Below are 19,520 nucleotides of genomic sequence, written 5' to 3'. Positions count from 1 at the left end.
TCCAACCCTTAGGTATTAATCCCCCTGATTTACAAGTTTAACCACACTGAGTTTTGAGCACTACAATTCTGTAAGATGAGGTATCTGCTTATATCGTCAGGCACATGAAAATATTCCAATTAATTTATGAAGAATGCACTGAGTGCCTACTGTGTGTCCTGGGCTACACCAGGTGCTTTTACAATTAAACCAATTACATTTCCTCCTAAAACTATAAAAGAAAAGACATAAAGTTCACAACAAGAAACTTAGTAAAGATTTTGGGCACACAATATGCCAGCTCCATTATGATGCTGGTGTTCAGGGATCAGGAAATCAACAGCATTACAAATTTTCTGTGTTTTCTTACTATATCTGTATCTGCTCAGGTATACTATTATTATCTACATCATTACCAGATTTATAAAATAGCGAAGTGTTTTAAAATGGGGTTTAAATGAATAATATGAATGGATACCAAACACTTAAGGTCAGTGCTTAAAGTGAGAGAAATAAAGAAGTGGGATGACCTATCAACAGAACAATCCATATATGTATGTGTGTCATGTGTGTATATAAATATAAATTCCACCTAAGTGATCTGAAGTAAAATGGTTTAAAAGTCTTTCTTAACAGAAATGAAATGGCACCCCACTTCCTCTCCCCAATTCAAGCACTACCCAGATTTCAGTAAGTTCATTTAGAAAGATTTTATATACCTGTGAAAAGAATAAGAAGAACAATGAGAAACAAAACAGTGAAAATAGCATGCCTGCACTCTGAAAGATGCATTAAGAATAGTAATGTGTGTAACTTACCTCCTTGAAAGACTGCAGTAGGTTACTACCAGAAACTGAGAGTGTAATGTCTATATGATGCATTATAAACAACGGCTCTTCCTGTGTCTGGTATGGAAAACAGGCTAGATTGTCTGCTATATACAAGAGCATATTCACTTCTGTTTTCTGTAAATTTTAAAAAAAGGTACACATGTTTAGTGGATAATCTAGAAATCCATCCAAAAAGCCTTTTTAGAAAAAATAATACAGGGCACTTTCACCTCAGTTAATGTTTCAGAAAAAGAGAGAGAGAGAGGGAAGACAGAGACGGAGGGAAGAAAAAAGGAGAGGGGGGGACAAATGGATTTTATAGAATAATCTTAAACCCATTTTAAGAGATTTCATAATGACTTAAACCATGGTACCTTAAGAAGAGGTGAAATTTTTTAGTGCACCCAAGTGGGAGTTCCTAAAGTTTTCTTATATAGAGTATATATGATAAATCCATACCACATCAGAAAGTATACATATGAATTCATAATTATTTGTCTTTGTGCTTCTAAGAGTTTAACCCATATGGAGATCAGTTACACACAGTTACTATTCTGCCCTCAAAAGTAAGTGGTAACTATAGTACTAATATGTGGGTTAAAAAAAAAAAACAAAGTTCATGTACTCATAAAACAACTGTCAGTTTCCTATATAAACATAATTTAGAACATCAGAGTCATTCTGACAGTGCTACCACAGTTTCACACCACAAAAACTCTGGAGGTAAGCAAAATTTAAGGGAGAAATTATGATTACTACCCGTTTGCTTTAAAAAGAAGTAACAAACAAAATTTCAGCATTTTGTGATCATACAGAGTATAAATAGAAAGATATATTAATATTAAAATTCCTTAAAAATATTTACAGCTTAAAAAAAAAAAGAAAAAGAAAAAATAGCAATTAAAAACACTCCTTCCTACTCTCTCTCTTCTGCTGTCCAAACAACATAAAATCCAATAGCAGCAATAGCCAACAACAAAAAACCCATAGGACAGATGGAATAAACTTGCTATTCGTTATCACGAGACTCATTCTACTTTTTATTTTTAAATATATATCTACACCTACATGTTAAATTTGGGGAAATGCAGACATAGAACCCTACCTCATCTATTAGTTTGAACATTTTACACACACACACACACTTTCCTCTCAAACTGAAAATGTTCAGGACTACTCTGAATAAATCTTTTTAAAACTCTGAAATTCTTCAACTTTAGTCATAAAGTCCTATATTGCTCCTTCCTTTTAAAAATCAGACTTCTTTAAAAGAATAGCCTAGAGCGGCTCCTCCCATGTCTTCCCTACCAGTCTTTTATTAACTAAAATCATGCTCTGTCCCTCACTGCTTGGCTGCTTCTGCCTGCCAAATATCTAACTCCACTTCTCAGTAGCATTGAACACTGTTACCCACCCCTCCTTCCTGAAACCTTCTTCCTTAGTTTTCTCTTCTGAGCTCTTTGACTATTCCTGTTCTATCTCCTTCTCAAATCAACTCCTTTTCAAATGCTTTTAGCAACATTCTATTATTCTCTTAGGTGCTGAGAACAAAAATAATCCAGTTATCCTTTTGCTATTCTTCTCACAGTCTCATTTAATTCATTCCTTCCTTTCCTTTTCTACTATCCATTCTTTTCTTTCCAACTGTCATCATAACAGATCAATCCCTTACTACCTTCAGTGTGAACACAATGCTAAAAAAATCTGTGTCCCGAAAATGATCTTCCACACCTGTCCTCATCACTGTATTGGACACTTTAAACAGTTTTCCACTGTCTACAAGATCTTCCATGAACCATGCCTCACTATGACCTTGCTTCTGCAGTTAAATAACAATCTATTCATTATTTCCCACACATTCTATCTTTGTGCCTTTATTCATGCATTTATCCCTGCCTTAAATAGTAGATCCATCTTATCTAATCCCCCTAGGCCTTCGGTGATTTGTTCCTCCTCTGACATCCTTTATTGGAGGTGGTCAGAAGAAAGCACTACCTTATGAGAGCTGATTTCCAGTTTAACATTTCACATGCTGAGGTGACAGAACAGCAGGCAATGAAAACATGTAGGAATGAAGCTCAAGGAGGAGGCAGAGACTAGAGTAATATCCATACAAACCACCTGGTACTTGGATTATGCTAACCTTTAACTATTATTTCCTTTATTTTGTGTCCTATCCTCCCACCTGGAGATAAGATCCAATGAGGATAAGAGAATATTATCATACCATTTTGTACTCCTATCAAAATGTCTTACACATAATGAAAGCTTAATACTGATGATGATATGATGATGATGGCCCTTGTGATGATTAAATTATATTCCAAGTATTTCTGAAATAGATGTTTGTAATATTTATTTGCTAGATCATATACCCAAAAATTTCATGTAGTATTAAAAAGAAGAGGTCTAGTAAGGTATCTACATTCTGGTAATTTTAATTTTGCTTTACTGAAAAAAATCTGGTGTTGGAATAACAACAAAGTCAAGCTACCAAGTGATTAAAGTAAGAAAAAAAATTTTTTTTTTCTTTTTAAAGCTTTACACACTTATACTAATTGGTAAGATCTATGTGGAAAGATACCACACCTGTCCTATTTACTGTTTTATCTTCATCGCCTAGCACAATGGCTACCATGTAGCAGATACTGAATAAATATTTATGTAAAATGAATAAATTAAGAGGAAAGCTTAAAGAACAGGATGTTCATTTTTCTTGCCTTATGGGCCTGGCCAATGCAACTTGTGCAGTAGCCCAAAGGGTCAAAATTGTAATTACACAAAAGTGGGCTTTTCATTAAAGAGGTCAAATTGAGTAAGTAGGGATCTTAGCAGCCAAAAACCTAAAACAGTTACTCTAACAATATTTGAGTGTGATAAAAACAAGTGAAATCTCTCTCTCTCGCTCTCTCCATCTATCAAATCTATCCCCAAAAGTGAGACTTTAGTAACTTAGCTTATTTAAAGGTATGCTTCGAGAACCTGCTATCAAGGCTTATAAGATATTGAGTATGGAGACACAATTAGACTTTATCCCTCATTGTGTTTATTCTCATAAAAAACTTCCCCTTCAATTTTGACTGCATACCTTATAATTAACATAGACTTAAAGAAACACACATTTAATACAGTCACTATTATTTACTAAAATGGTAATATTTAAAAATGTTGACTACATTAGGCATAAAATTCATAGAACATTTATTTTCTTAAAATAATAAGTTTGTTATGCTTACTGCTGTGTCATCAAAGAGGTTGAGTAAAGAAATTAGAAAGGCTCGTCTGTGCTGGCGGTTTCCACGGATCATGGAGTAAAGGTGTGAACACAAAGCACTAGAGGACTCGTCTTGTCTGAAACCCCTTACAGGATCTTTTAGGCATGTGTTGATTGCCTGTTGCACCTGGTAAGACATCTTCATACCAGCCACCGCTTTCATCTGAAATCAATAAAAGCCTTATTTTTGCCATGGAAATTGAAAGTCAAATTAAAAATATAATTTTGAGCATTATACTACAAGGCTAACTTCATTATATGGTTTTATTTAAAATAATAAAAATCATAGAATCCAAGTGCTGGAAGGAACCTTGAAGATCATCTATTGCAAACTGCTCACTTCACAGAAGAAAAAAGGGAGACCCAGAGGAGCCATCACTGCTAAGATCATGCAATAGGAAACAGAACCCATGCGTCCCTGGATATTTAGTCCGGCACATGTGCTGGACTGTTATCTCCAGCTCAGTCGTAAGTTAGTGTGAAACAAGAATAGACACCTTGGCAGACAAACCTAGTAGCATGTTTAGAAGTGGATACTAAACAAAATATTTTATTCTAATACGAATGTGAACAGGACATTTGCCAAAGAAACAGATTATCAGAGAAAGATGTTTGAATTTAGGTTATACAATTAAAATATACATACATGAATGAATCCAGCATATTTTTTGTCTATTTCCACAAGCTGCTGATCAGCCTTGTTCCGCATAGCTGGTTCTGGGTCTGTGCCCATAGCAATTAAATATGGTACACACTGGAAATAAAAACAAAGAATTTGTAAGACATCACAGTAGTAAAAGCTCTATATGTATCTTGACATACATTAAAACTTGCTGTGTATCTGGGCTACATGAATTTAGCTTTACAGGCCTTCCTATTAATGCCGTGTTTTAGTGTTCTTTTAAAAATTATTAATCTTCGCTTAGATTTAGTCTAATGCAAAAAAGCCTGGAGCATCAGCAAAACTACTGATGTGGTGAAATTTAAACAATTTCACTGTGAATTTAAGGTTCTTTAAAATGAACGGGCTTCCAGCCTAAAAATATCCATTTAAGATTTTGATATATACTACAAATGTACAATCCAATGATTTTTTCAAACCTGACTGAATTTTCTGAGTAAAGATAATATTGGAGAAAAAGCAATTTGTCCTCCATACTCAAAACTAGAAAAATATAATTTTTTTTCCATAAAGCTGACTTCAGATATGGCTTCAATGATCAGACAGTTGAATAGGTAGTTAATTTGGTAACAGCCATACTCATTGTACACTTATAAAGAAACACCACAACTATGTTTAGTAAATCTGAATCAGAGAGCAGTGAGGAAACCAGAAAAACAAGAACAATAACAAACGAACAAAAAACTTTGAAAAAGTAGACACGGCACCAACTGAAATGAGTCATCACAAATTAAATCCTGGAAAAAAGTCCATAAAAAAATACTATTAGCTTAACTTGCAAAATATGAAAATGAACTATATATCAGATAACATTGTATCAATGTTAAATTTCCTGAATGACTGCATTATGGTTTTGTTAGAGAATGTCTTTGTTCTTAAAAAATATATGCTGAAGTGTTTAGAGGTAAAAAAATCATGATATATGAAACCTACTATCAAATGATTCAGAAAAAAGTATATGAATGGAGAAAGAGAGAAAATTTGTGGCAAAATGTTAAATGGTGAATATAGGTGAAGACTATAAAGGAGTTTATTGCCCCACTCTTGAAATATTTTTTATTAGTGTGAAATTTGAAAGGGAAGTTTATAAGAAGATATAACAAAGGCACAACCAGCTCAGACCATTTAGAGTACCAGCAAAGAACCCTAAGTATCTAAAAAATTTGAGTCTCAACCAAGTACTGCCAAGTGATCTTGCTGATGACAACCGTGACTCATGAAGAACAGGCTAAATACTCGTTAGTGTGCTTTGTTTCAGGACACAGGGAGGAACACGGCATAATAACATACAGCATATTTTAGGGAAAGTTCCACAAAATACAGCCAAAGTAAAAATCTTAAAGGGCACAGGCTTTGGTTATCTAATAAATTCACTTCTGCAGCCTAGGGCACTCTCCTAAACACATGAGATGGTGTAAATACTACTATATCAGCATTAGCTGCCAATCCTCAGTAGTACTAATATGTCTTGAGTACATCATTTAGTCCACGCATCAGTGTTCTGAGGTGTTGGGCAGTTGATGTTACCTCCAGTTAAAGATGAACTGAGTTCAGATTACATAGTTTATTTTTCTGCAGACTAAAATCTACCCTGTGTAACAGTTAGATTATTAACCCAGTTAACTTTCTTGACATTACATGCTGCTGGTTCTTAGGGATAAAAGTCAATATGAATTAAAATGAATCTATCATCTCTACTTAGAAGAAATAATTCTGAATACACATCCTACAGATATAAATTGGAAGTTTGTTTAATAGAGACAACATTATGAATATATGGGTATTTTGCAGTAATGATAACCTAAGAGACGGACTAAAACTTAGATTCTTAAGAGTTTGGGCCAAAAATAATAACCAAGAGGAATAAAGAACTACTTATTCTCTAATCATAATGTCTTCAAATAACAATAAATTTGGCTCTTTTAGTAACTACTGCTGCTATAAAACATACTTACTTGAACTGGATGAATAAGACCTTGGTTTAGAGTCAATGCAATGACATTTAGGGCAAAGTGGCGTACACTTGATTGGGTGTGAAAAAACGCCTCAAGCACCTGTTTGAGGTAAAGCTGCATGATGGAACTACTCATCCCTGAGGAAACATCACCCATTTCTTTTAAATCTTCCTGTTTTGCAACCTTCTTCCCTACAAAAGGAAGTACACATGTATATTAACTTTACTAAATGCACCAAATTAGGCCACAACCAAAAGCACAAAATGTTACAGCTGGTTCAATGATTCTTAATTTTTGTTGTTGTTATCTCTGTTAGAGACTCCTTTGAGGACCTGATGGAAACTGTAATCCCTCTCCCTCTGTCAAAATGTTAACATCAGCACATATATTACATTTTACAAACCGGAGTTTATGAAGGATTCTTATCTAACTGAACTCCTTCATGTAATAGATAAGGAAGTTCACAGATCTAGTTTAAAAAAGAGCCACAGAGTATGCTAACTGCAGCCACACAGTCAATTCTGAAAATGTGTTCTCACTTACAGTCTCGATCTGCCTGCTGCATACGTGTATCTTCTTCTTGTAGGTAGGTCTGGAGGTTTTTTAACACCTGTATTTTTAAATTTACTGAGGAGTTTTTATCAGACAAAATATTATTATATAGATTTTTCACCTCTTGTTCAAACATTAGACTTGGATGCTGAATAAAGGCAAATCCTAAAAGAGAGAGAAAAAAAACCTCTTGATATATTCATATTAAAATTAAATATAACATTTAGTGAAAATGTTGATAAATTATATATAAAAAGGTCCTTATTTCAAAAATTAAAGCTTAAAATGACTGGAAGAATATGCTGGTGGCCTTATCTAGAGAAGTATTAGAGCAGGTACTTCTTTCCCCATGAATTAAAAACAAGAAATTGCATTTCAAAGGGGAATTTCACACAAGAGGAAACCTTGAGGGAGCAGGGCCTAGTGGCTAGGGGAGTGGATTAGGAGTCAGGAGTCTTGGGTTCTATTCCTGGCTCCACCACTGACTTGTAGTGTGACCTTGGGTGAGTCAAATAATCTCTCTGTGCCTCAATTCTCCATCTGTAAAATGGGGACAATAATATTTACCACCCACCTACCTCAATGGGATGTTTTCAGGATTTAAGAGGTAATGTTTGCAAACATTTTTTAGATCCCTAGCAGAAGGTCCTACGTTGGTGTTGTTAAAATATATGTACATATATACAAATCCATCCATTTGATGAAACAGAATAATCCTAAAACAAAGTAAAGCTAAAAATATCTTCTATTTATTTCTCATGTCATTATAATGAAGTCACAATGCTGAATTCTATAATCACAAGTTAACAGCTACAAAATAATATTATCCACACTTATTTGTACAAAATGTTTATGTGAGATAAAATGAAGATCCTTGATGACAGCAAGTATTATTGATGCCAAATAACAAACTAAATTCAAAGCACAGAGTGATCATGCAACTAGCCCAAGGTCACACAGGGTAACTATGGCCCAGGCAAAATCTTTTGTTAACTGGCCTAGAGGCACTATTTTCTGGATAGTGTTGCTTCTTTAAGTTAAAATTCATACTATTTGCTCTCTGAATTAGATGTAACACTATTAGTTTTTGCCACTTTACATAACATTTGTCCAGATTGAATATTCAAAGGTACACATCTGACTTAATGGCAATCCTGCACCAATATAACTCACTAGTAAGTAGTATCTGTAATGTTTACTATCTTTGTTGTATGTAATTTCCTAAAAGGGATGAAGGAGGAATAAGGCATTAAGATTTAAATTTTTTTAAAGAAGTCAGTAAACATTTAATGAGGTTTGTGTAACTTAGAATCTTCCATTACTCATTTTTATTGAAATGACTGATATCAACAACTGTCCATGCATATTAAATTATAAACCTTGTTAATGCTACGAAAATAAAATTTCTAAATAAGTTATTAACCTTATTGAATAGCTTTACATGGATTTGAATGAAACAAAAACAAACAAAATAAAAACCTAGAGAGAGTGCTCTTCTAATTTTTTAAAAGTGCATTCAATTCAGGTACTTTAATGCTATCCTCATATTTCTCCCCTATTCCAGTCTCTTTCCAGATAAGCCACAAAGACCTAATTAACCTTCTGCAATGTATTTATTATATCAATGGTCCTGGAAAAATAATATAGGACAAGTATATATCCAAATTGTTCCTTTTGGGTTGATTAATTACCATGTACTTCTGTTACATAAATATCTGTATAGACTGCCTATTGTTTTGACTAGAAGAGGCAGCTGTAATGACAAAGCTTTGCAAAGAAAAAAATTTTAAAAATGTACAATAGCACAAAATTCTTCTTTATCATCTTTCTTTATTAAATTGCTTTAAACAATGTTTTTATGAAACCCTATGAAGTAGAAGCAGAAGAAAGTATTATCAACTCTATCTTACTAATGAGGAAAATGATGAAAAGAGAAGTTACATGACTTGCTCAAAGTCACCCAGGAAGTCACTGGCTAAGCCAAGAATGCAGCCAGGTGTTTTAACCTCTAGTCTTAGATTCTATATAGAGTGAACAGAAATGTACTTAAATTAACCAACAGTTTAGACTCACAAAATTTAAAAACTTGCTCAACCTCTTAATAACTAAAAACTATGAAGAAATTTAAACTTAACCTACCCAGACCAATGATGGCTTTCGTTTGTACTTCTTCATCTGAATGCTTTGTAAAATACATCAATAATTCAAGTACTTTATCCTTTATGTTAACCTGAGGGGAAAAAAACACATCAAAGTATATAAAGAAGAGCAACTTAGATTAGTTTTCAACTATAAAGGAAAAAAAAAAACACCTAAAAGCTAACAATGAAAATTCCCACATATGAACTTTACTAAAGAATAAATCATCAATACATTTATAAATCCCTAAGCTTCAGAACAATGGAATTCATTCAGAAAGTTAAAAAACAAAGTCAGCTGCTGTATAAACAGTGTGCCTATTATTACAAAGCTGGTAAAACCTGTAAACGTATCTTGGTACGGACCAGTAACAGTTCATGGATCAGAAACCAGGGTGAGGACCACGTTCTGAGCAGCACTGCTTCAGAGTTAAACCAGACTACTCTAACGTCTTCATCCTGGGTTATGACAGTCACTTTCAATTCACTGGGTCACACAGTCCTATGTTTTTCAGCATACTAAATAATTAATATTAGGATCTTTACCTTACTGTTGCCTTTAAAATCTTCCAGATCAAAATCAAAATGCCGACATAGTGCTCCAACAGTGAAAAGAGATCTAAGAAGCGCTGGTTTGTTTGTTAGAAGTGAAGTGTTATTTGGGTCCTCTTGGTGCTGACTTTTTAATTTCGAGATGGCACCTAATAAAATAAATAATATTTATTTATAATAAACCCTCTATTCTTAAATTGTGTTCAAAGAATTACTGCTTATGAATTGAAATTAAATTTTACTAATAGTTCTAAGTATTAAATGTCTAGAATTATAAGGGCATTCCATAGAGCCTAAAAGAATTAATCAAAGAAAAAAAGGATATTTAAATTTTATTTTTACACAGTAGGCAAAAACCTTACCAAATTTACTTATGAGCAGATAAATTTCTGAAGTAATCGTATTGGTTTAAGGGAATACTAAAGATACTAGAAAGTATTGTTTCTGAGAGAGAACCACCTCTTACAATCACATGTCTTTTAATTCCCTTGATGCTACCTTTTACCAGATGTTTTAAAAAGGAGCTAGACACACTGCAGGATCTAGCAGAATAATTTTAAAGCCCAGGCACTGAACTTACCATAGTATCTATTGAAGCAGGCCCACACAAATTTAAAATTTTGTGTCACTTTATTTACAACTGCCCCAAGACAGCTTACACAATGTTGTACTACCTAAAAAGAGAGAAAAAATGTTACTGTTTAGACAAAAGTTAAAGAAAAAGGTTAAAAACATATGGCAAAGTTATCATTCGTGACACATACTAATCAACACAGAGATGGTAAACTGAATGCTTACAGTCATGCCATATTTGATGATAAGCTTCATTAGATCTTCTTCAATAGTTGCAAGGAAAGTTTCACTTGGATGCTCCATCAGTGGTACAACCAACTCTAGGATTTTTGCAACATTGCAGATAACCATGAAATCATTTTGTGTCTGTAAGAATAAAATTAGTGCTTTATGAATATCAAAATCTGAAAAGAAACTATATACATCTTTATGCTTTGGGGTGTTTTAGTATTATAAAGTTTCAGTTAAAAAAAAAAAAAAAAGCTCAACATTATTAGAAAAGAGCTTTTATAAAGTACGAAAGGAAGAACACCAGACAGTGATAGGAAGTTGGATTCTAGCTCTGCCACTAACTTACCATGCGATCTTTGGGTCACTTAATTACAATGCTACAGTTACTCTTTTCTTTCCCTAAAATGCACCACAAGTCCATTCTGAAAAATGGTGTTTAAATATCAAGAGAGTACTTCACCAAGACAGGTACAGTTTTTAAGATTACTATTTTTCAAACTAGGGTATGTTTACCCAATAGTTCTCAATTAGGGTGACTTTGTCTCCCAAAGGATATTTGGCAATATATGGAGGCATTTCTGGTTGCTAAAACAGGGATGTGAGGGATACTACTAGCATCCAGTGAATAGAGACCAAGGATGTGGCCAAACATCCTACAATGCACAGAACAGTTCTTGACAACGAAGAATGAGGCCCTTAATATCAATAGTGCTGAGGATGAGAAGCCCTGTGTAAACCCTTTTAATGACAGATGAAAATGTACAATTCCAGAACTAGGTGTAAGGCTTCTTTATTTTAAAATTTAAAATATTATATGAAAATGTTCTTAATCTTAAAGGTTTTAAAACTTTGATTAAAAAACTAAGCAGTTTTTTAAAAAACAGAGTATTAAAAAAATCAAAAGGTATTAAGGATTTATAATAAAAAGTCTTTCCTACCTCTGTCCTTCAATCACCCAGTTCCTCTGCCCGTAAGTAACCAAAATCAGTAATTTTTTTGGTGGACTAAGGCTTTCGACAAATGTTTTTAGCTAGCTAAGTTATCATTCCTTATTCTTAGCAACAGGTTATTGAAACTCATTTTGAATTCTTTGAGCTTATTGTTCCACTGGTTAAAACTTTCACACCTTCATTCATCCTTTCAGCACATCCAAAGGATAAAATAAAAAAATAGGTAAGTGAATACTTTTTTCCAAGTAACACAGAAATCCTGTTGTTCCCTGCCATCTCCCACTCCCACCTCCTTTAGGCAACAGGGAATGACAGTGCGTCTAGGGATAAATTAGTTTTTGTCAAGTAAAATAAATTCACTTGAGAATCATTGCTACTATTTTACTTTAAAAAAAAAAAGTAGTAAAATTTTTTGAAACTACTCAACATTACTGGCTTGAAAAATCAAGTAAAAGGAGTATCTTCAAATCTAGAAGAAAACTCTAAATAAAGATGGAAATCATGAAGGAAAAGAGACACAGAACAGAATATTTGAAATGAATATACATAAGATAGTTCAATATCTAAAACATTTAAAGAGTATTCAAAAAATAGGAAAAAAATTCACAATTGAAAACTAAAATGGGTAAATGATATGAACAGACAAATTACAGAAAATCAAGTCCAACTGGTCAACATCGTAAAAAAGATGCTAACCCTTCCTGGAAATCAGGGAAGGGAAACTGAAGCAACAATGAACTATTCCTTTACACCTGTTAGCCTGACAAAGAGTACAAAATACACAGATAGTCATGTACTGGTTTCCAAAGAGGCTATGAAACATGTCCACCAGCAATCTGGCAAGATCTATTTAAAAACAAAATCAAAACTAAAAAAAATTCCCTCAATCTGGCAAGTCAATTCCTCAGAATCTACCCCAAAGGAAAAAAAAATAAACAAAAACAAAACAGCACCAGTATTTAAAGGTATATGAATAGAAATGATTATTAAGGAATTGCTTGTAGTGGCTATCAGTAGGAAATAATGTAAATACCTGTCCAAATGGGAAATGGTTAAATAAATCATAGGACATCCATATGGATAATATGTAGCCATTCAAAAGGATTAGATAAATATGTATTATCAGATGATTTGAGATTAGTAAAAATGCCTAACAGATATGTATATAACAAGACCTGATTTTTAAAAAACCTGGTCAACCGTGTGTGGGCACGCGCATGTGCAAATGTGTGTGCATATGTACATGCAATTATAGAACCTGGATAAAGTATGCAAGGATATTCCAGATTGCTTATCCTGAGATGAGGAGGAACACAGATGGGGGTAGGAGACAAAAAATTTTTAAAAATTTAAAAAGGTGTCTATCATATACAAGATGGTCTTATTTATATACAACCTTATATTAGTGTATACATAAAAATGTTTATATGCATAAAAATTGTATAAAATGTTTTCAAAGTAACCTTGCTTTCAAAAAATATTGACTGAAATGAGGACTACTTATACAAGTTCCACTAGAGTCCAGATTCTACAGGCAAACACATGTGGAGTTGAATTCTAGCTTTGGGACTGGTAAACTGTGTGAAACTATGCAAGATATTGATATTCTCTAAGCTTTCATTTCCTTACCTGTAAAATTGAGACATTAATAACGGTATCTACTTCACAATGTGAGACAATGCATGTAAAATTCTTCATAGTGCTTGGCACTGTGCTCTATAAATATTAGCTATTATCAGCCACAGATTACATATTAATTTATTTCTGGATCTAACATAAGCCCTAAAGATAGAATTGTATGTTGTTTCAGAAGTAATATATATTGTTTTTGATGTACTTATCTTCTGGTACATTTTTCAGTTCTTAAAATTTCTCAGGACATTCTGAGGTTTTTACTTAGAATTTGTTAATTTGGATCACCAAAAACCTGACCATAGCAGCAAAACAAATTTAGTAAACAGTTAAAATTAGCTCCTTAGGAATACAACAAGTAAAAAACTATTTACATTTTTAAGTTTTTAGAGTATTTTAAAATTTAGTGTTGTAATAAGCAAGTTAACTCACCACATTGTCATAATTTTTATATCTTTGTAATAAGCCACTTAACTCACCATACTATCATAAATTGCTGGGTTATTTTATTCAAGCAATGTTTAATCTTCATATTTGACTTTGGGAAAATACAATATGGGTAATATTAATTTAAAATAACAGCCTAACATTGCTGATGATCCTAGATTTTCCATATTCAGTATGTTGATATGTTATTAAAAAATAAATAAAATATATTAAGAACAAATGAAAAGCAAAATCAGAATCCAAAAGACAGTAAATTTCTCAGTGACAAGAACTCTGATTCATACACCTTTGAGGTCTTAACAATAGTTACAATATTTATTAAGCATTACCGAGGGTTTGGCTTGAGAAGCTTACAGAAAAATGGAGCTTGAACTTTATTTATAATACATCAGAAAAATGTTGTTTGTAGATAACTTGCCACAAATATTAAAACATATATTTGAGTACATGACCCAGTTATCTGTCAGTGAAAATGACTGTCATCTGTCAGTGAAAATGAAGATGACACAATGTGAATTCTAAATTTAAAATATTTACTGCTTGATTTATGTAAGAAAGAAAAATAGGATTGTTCTATACTTACACTACATTTAGTGGTAAGATATGGTTGCATAGTCATGGCATGTTTAACCATGAGCTGGGGTCTTATTTTGCTGAATAAGAACAAAGTGGTTATGCAAGCTACCAATCTTCCAGAATTCACACCTTTATTGTCAGAGTCTGGAAAAACAAACAGAGAAATAAGACACTAAAATACGACAAGGCAGTGAAAATTATACAGAATGTTATATAAATTATTCAATACTATCTCCTGAATAGATTCAGTACATGCCTCAATATAACAGATAAGCATTTCTTATGAAACTAGACTTCCTGTATTCCATTTTTCCTTTGTTATATAAATCACATATATTAAGGATAAAGGACAAAGAGGCTGCACTATGGAAGGCAAGTTTTATACTCAGGGGAGTAGGACTAAAATTAAAATGTAGAATTTTTAGAGATGGGCTTTTGGGAATAAACATGGTATCGGTTATAACTAAAAATAGGTGGAAATGAGTATAGGAAAGATTCAGCTGAGGTGATACTGTGTTCAAGGGGACCAGGAAAAAAGAGATGCTGCTGTGGAAGAAGAATGTGAAAAGATGGGAGTGACAGATTAAGAAGTTGGACAAGTGCTACATTAGAAAGGTAAACAAAATGCTGTTCAGGTGAGAGGAAACTTGCTAGTTAGGATATAAAGTGGTTCTTAGGGGTTTTTAGAGAAGGTTAGAAACTTTTTAACTATTAAGTGACAACAGTATCACCCTTGAATCTAGGAATAGGGGAAAAGGGGGAAGTGGAACAGGAGATAAAAAGAAAAAGAGGAAACATGGAAAATAAAATAAACAAAAAAAACTGCATAAAAATATAAAGGATATCAACAATTTTCTTTAGTGCCATAAATGGTAACTCTGTAAGATGCAACTGGCTCTCAATTCTGAAAACTGATCAAGACTGACTATCGTTCCTCATTAGTGTACATTACGAGATAGGAAGTAATGTTAGTCTTGTGTGCTTTTAAGCAAAAGGTAACAATTATAACTTTTATAGTTTTATATAATTATTTATATTTTGATTAGTAACTTCAGCTTTATGACTGGTAAACAGTATGACAGATAATATAAAATATTAAATATTTAAGGAATTTGTCAATTTAAAAAATATTAACAGCTTTCTAGGTCAAGATTAAGCACATTTTATATAATAATTATAAATGATATTGGGAATGTACTATAAGTCCTTTAAAAACATTTTTATAATAATGAAAACAATTTTATTTTGAGAGAAAATTTTACCTGATTTGAAAGATATTGAACCATTTTTAGATGGGTGCATTTAGCTAAATACATATTAGTCCCTGGACTTTTATTCCTCTTCATTATGACACCTAAAATCATATGCTATTGAAAGATATGTGGAAGAGATGAGACCTATGCTTTTTATACTGCTCTAGATAATATTAGTCAACCTTAACAATATAACCTAGGATTCAACATCAAACAAAAAACAGGTATCATTTAAAAGTGAAATAATTATGCTAAGCAGAGCTAGAGGCAAAATGAGAAATGTGCCCAAAGTATTTTAAAATATCTTATAAAATCAACTTAATGACCAATATATAAAATGTCTTACCAGCTAGAGATTCCTCATATTTAAGAATGTGCTCAACTAGGTTATCAACAAGTTGAGTACAAGCTTTCTTCACAGGTTTATATGAGGAATCCTCTTCAGACTTCAACAACTATACATGTGTATATATAAAAACAAAAATCCCAGTATAATTATTCATTAGACAATAATAATATAAATGCATTAGATGTGTCCATAAGTAATAAGCTTTTCAATCTGTCATTAACAATTTAATACTGAATAAGCAAATTAACAAATACAGAACAAATATTTTAAAATATCTTATAAACCAATCATTTATAAATACTTTCAAATAATTCTAGTATGAAGTATTTAAGTTGCTAGGTGTAGAATCTAAGGTAGAATATGAGAGAAATAAGAACAGTGACCTCTCCTTAAGAGTACCACTCAATACTAGTTGAATGAGTTTAAAGAATTAGAATTCTATTCCTCATTATTTCCATTTCTTTAATGTCTCAAAAAAAGTATATTATGGGTTAATTACAACTTAAAAATAATTGTAATTATATCTGAACTGTATTTTAAAATCTGCAATTATAAAACATAAGGCTAGATTTCTTCTGCTACCCTTTACCAAATTTTTATAAACAACATTAGAAAAGTGTTATGAATAATGACGTAAGGAAGAGAGACTATAGCCAAAAAATAAAAATCCAATCTTTCATAATCATAGATCAATGACAAACTCATCTAAGGTACATCTATTTTGCTAATAAAGATTAGCTAATACAATTCTGGGGATATTAAGCAACTTAAAATGTGTAATTTCTGTGAAGAGTTTCAGTGCTGTCCAATGAACTTCCTGTAATGATGGATATGTCCTATATCTGTGCTAATACTGTTGCCACAAGACACCTGCAGCTATTAAAACACCTGATATGTGGCTAGTATGACTGAGGAACTAAAATTAAAAATAAAAACTCAAATTACTTTAAATGAAAAAACACATGTGGCTAATATGGGGCAGCACATGTTTAAACCTTCACAAGATGCATGGATGATTAAAACTGGAAGCAATTAGAATAACCTATCACACACATCTCCCCCCACACTTAACTTAAATCAAAGCAAGGTAACTTCAATTTACCCAGTTTCAGCTGTGAACAGCAAATTCTCCTTGTCCTGTATAACTCACTTCCTTAAGTAGCTATAAAAATCGTATGCTAGCCTGGTCTTTCTCAGGCAGGAGTAGAAAATAACCCCTCATCCCTGTTTTTTCTTTTTCCTCTTCAAAACAACAAGAATATGCAAAAGTGTTAAACATAAATTTTCATTCATGACACATCACCAAGGCTGGTATGTGACCTTTTAATTTATTTATTTTTAAGTATTAATGATGCACTATGAACCCGACTCAAGAACATTTCCAATAACTTATATTTCCCAATGTGCTCCTTTATTCTAACTTCCTGTTTCACTTTCAAGATACTACTTTTCAGGAATTTTACCATTTCTTTGCTTTAAAAAATTGTCTAAGCTATATACTGTTTAATTTTACTGGATTTTCAACTTTCTCCTGGGATTTGCCTTTTTCACTCAATACGTCACTAACTATAACTGAGGTTACTGCACAGAACTGTATTTTACTCATTTTCACTGCTATACAACAGGCCAATGTGTCTATACTGCAATTCATTTATCTACTCTTCCGAAGACAGGTTAATTATAATTTTAGTGGCATAATCTTTCATGTCTCCTGGTGCACATATGCAAGATTCACCTGGGTGTACATAACTTGGAGGGGAACTGCTAAGTCGTAAGATATAATGTTCAACTTAATGAAATAATGCTAAATTTAAAAAATTTTGTTGCATTATTTTCTCAGTACCAGTATTTAAGAGATACTACTTAATCCATCCATCTTTTCTCTTTCGCTATCAGCTGACTTCTCAAGTTTTGCCAATCAAATGGGTATAAAATGTGGTCTTGATTTTGTTATTTCCCAGTATTACTAATGAAGCTGAATGCCTTTTATGCCATATTTGCTATATCCTCTATGAAATGCCTATTCATAACTTTCTCCTATTTTCCCACGGGGACTCTTGCCTTATATTGGTTTGTAAGAGATGAGTTCTTTATGTATTTTTAATAATGATCCTTTTTCAGCTATGTGTGTCAACTATCTTTCCCAGTTTGTGACTTGTGTTTTCCTGATTCATAAATGTTCTTCATTTTAATGCAGTGAAATTTATCAGTCTTCTCAAGTTAATGGTTTTTGTGACTTAAGAAATCCTTTCGTAAGAAAGGTCAAAATATATTCACACATATTTTCTTCTAAAAGTTTTTAAAGATTTCCTTTAATCTATATGGAGTTAATCGTTGAGTTTAAGAATTAAAAAAAAAAAAGCCTTATGGATAGCCAATTGTTCCAGACCCATATAGTGAAAAGTACATGCTTTCCTCATTACCTGTGTTGCCACTTCTGTTTTATAGTAAGTATATCCTATACATGTAGAGGCTTATTTCTGGGCTCTCTATCCTGTTCCACTGGTCTGTTCAGTACCATACTATCTTAATTACTGCATCTTTAAAAATAAATCCTGATGTTTTGTTAAGGTAAGTCAGTGCTCCTGCATTTTCAGAAGTGACAGTTATTTTTAGCTCTTGGCTTTTCCAGATACAATCACCTTGACATGTTTAATAACTATTTCTTGCTTTTGATTTTGATGAGATCTCTTTTAACATCTTCCCATTTTGCATGTATTTCACTTTAGGTTTTATAGTTTATTCTCTGTCAGATTTTATTCCTAGTTTACTACAAGTTATTATTTAAGGGTATTAAATTTTATCAAAGTTTTCTCCTGTGTCCTTTGAAATGATTACTTATTTTAAAAAATTCTATCCATCTTATTTTAATTAAAGTACAGTTACAATGTGTCAGTTTCTGGTGGTTCAGTATGTTTCATTCGTACATATACATACATATATTCCTTTTCATATTCTCTTTCATTATAGGTTACTAGAAGACATTGAATATAATTCCCTGCTATACAGAAGAAATTTGTTGCTTATCTTTTTCACATATAGTAGTTAATATCTACAAATCTCGAACTCCCAATTTATCCCTTCCCACCTGCTTTCCTCTCAGTAACCATAAGTTTGTTTCTTTCTGTAAGTCTGTTTGTTTTGTAGATAAGGTCCTTAGTGTCCTCATCTTCTTCTTCTTCTTTTTTTAAGATTCCACATATAAGTGATATCATATGATATTTTTCTTTCTCTTTTTAGCTTACTTCACTTAGAATGACAATCTCCAGGTCCATCTATGTTGCTGCAAATGGCATTATTTTTATTTTTATGGCCAAGTAGTATTCCTTTGTATAAATATACCACAACTTCCTTATTCAGTCCTCTGCTGATGGAAACTTAGGTTGTTTCCATGTCTTGGCTACTGTATATGCTACTGCTATGAGCATTGGGGTGCATGTATCTTTTCAAATTAGAGTTCCTACCAGATATATGCCCCAGAGTGGGATTGCTGAATCATATGCTAAGTCTACTTTTGGTATTTTGAGGAATCTCCACAATGGCTGCA

At 32.6% G+C, this 19,520-nt stretch overlaps 1 protein-coding gene across 4 annotated transcripts in view; it reads right to left on the bottom strand.

The window, feature by feature from the left end:
* NIPBL (NIPBL cohesin loading factor) overlaps positions 1–19,520 on the bottom strand; it is a 175,364-nt gene that overhangs the window by 6,049 nt on the left and 149,795 nt on the right. For 3 of the 4 annotated variants that reach the window (XM_031444091.2, XM_031444078.2, XM_031444084.2), the window contains exons 33-43: positions 15,971–16,079; positions 14,379–14,515; positions 10,761–10,901; positions 10,543–10,636; positions 9,957–10,111; positions 9,412–9,502; positions 7,264–7,437; positions 6,721–6,911; positions 4,730–4,837; positions 4,046–4,246; positions 798–944 (exon numbers count right to left, since the gene is read on the bottom strand). In XM_031444091.2, coding sequence (XP_031299951.1) covers positions 798–944; positions 4,046–4,246; positions 4,730–4,837; positions 6,721–6,911; positions 7,264–7,437; positions 9,412–9,502; positions 9,957–10,111; positions 10,543–10,636; positions 10,761–10,901; positions 14,379–14,515; positions 15,971–16,079 — 1,548 coding nt within the window. The remainder of the gene's footprint in view (positions 1–797; positions 945–4,045; positions 4,247–4,729; positions 4,838–6,720; positions 6,912–7,263; positions 7,438–9,411; positions 9,503–9,956; positions 10,112–10,542; positions 10,637–10,760; positions 10,902–14,378; positions 14,516–15,970; positions 16,080–19,520) is intronic. The other variant, XM_031444089.2, reaches the window with a different exon arrangement.

Source organism: Camelus dromedarius, chromosome 3 (genome assembly GCF_036321535.1).
Source record: "Camelus dromedarius isolate mCamDro1 chromosome 3, mCamDro1.pat, whole genome shotgun sequence".
NCBI lineage: Eukaryota > Metazoa > Chordata > Mammalia > Artiodactyla > Camelidae > Camelus > Camelus dromedarius.
This window is presented reverse-complemented; position numbering and strand designations above follow the sequence as displayed.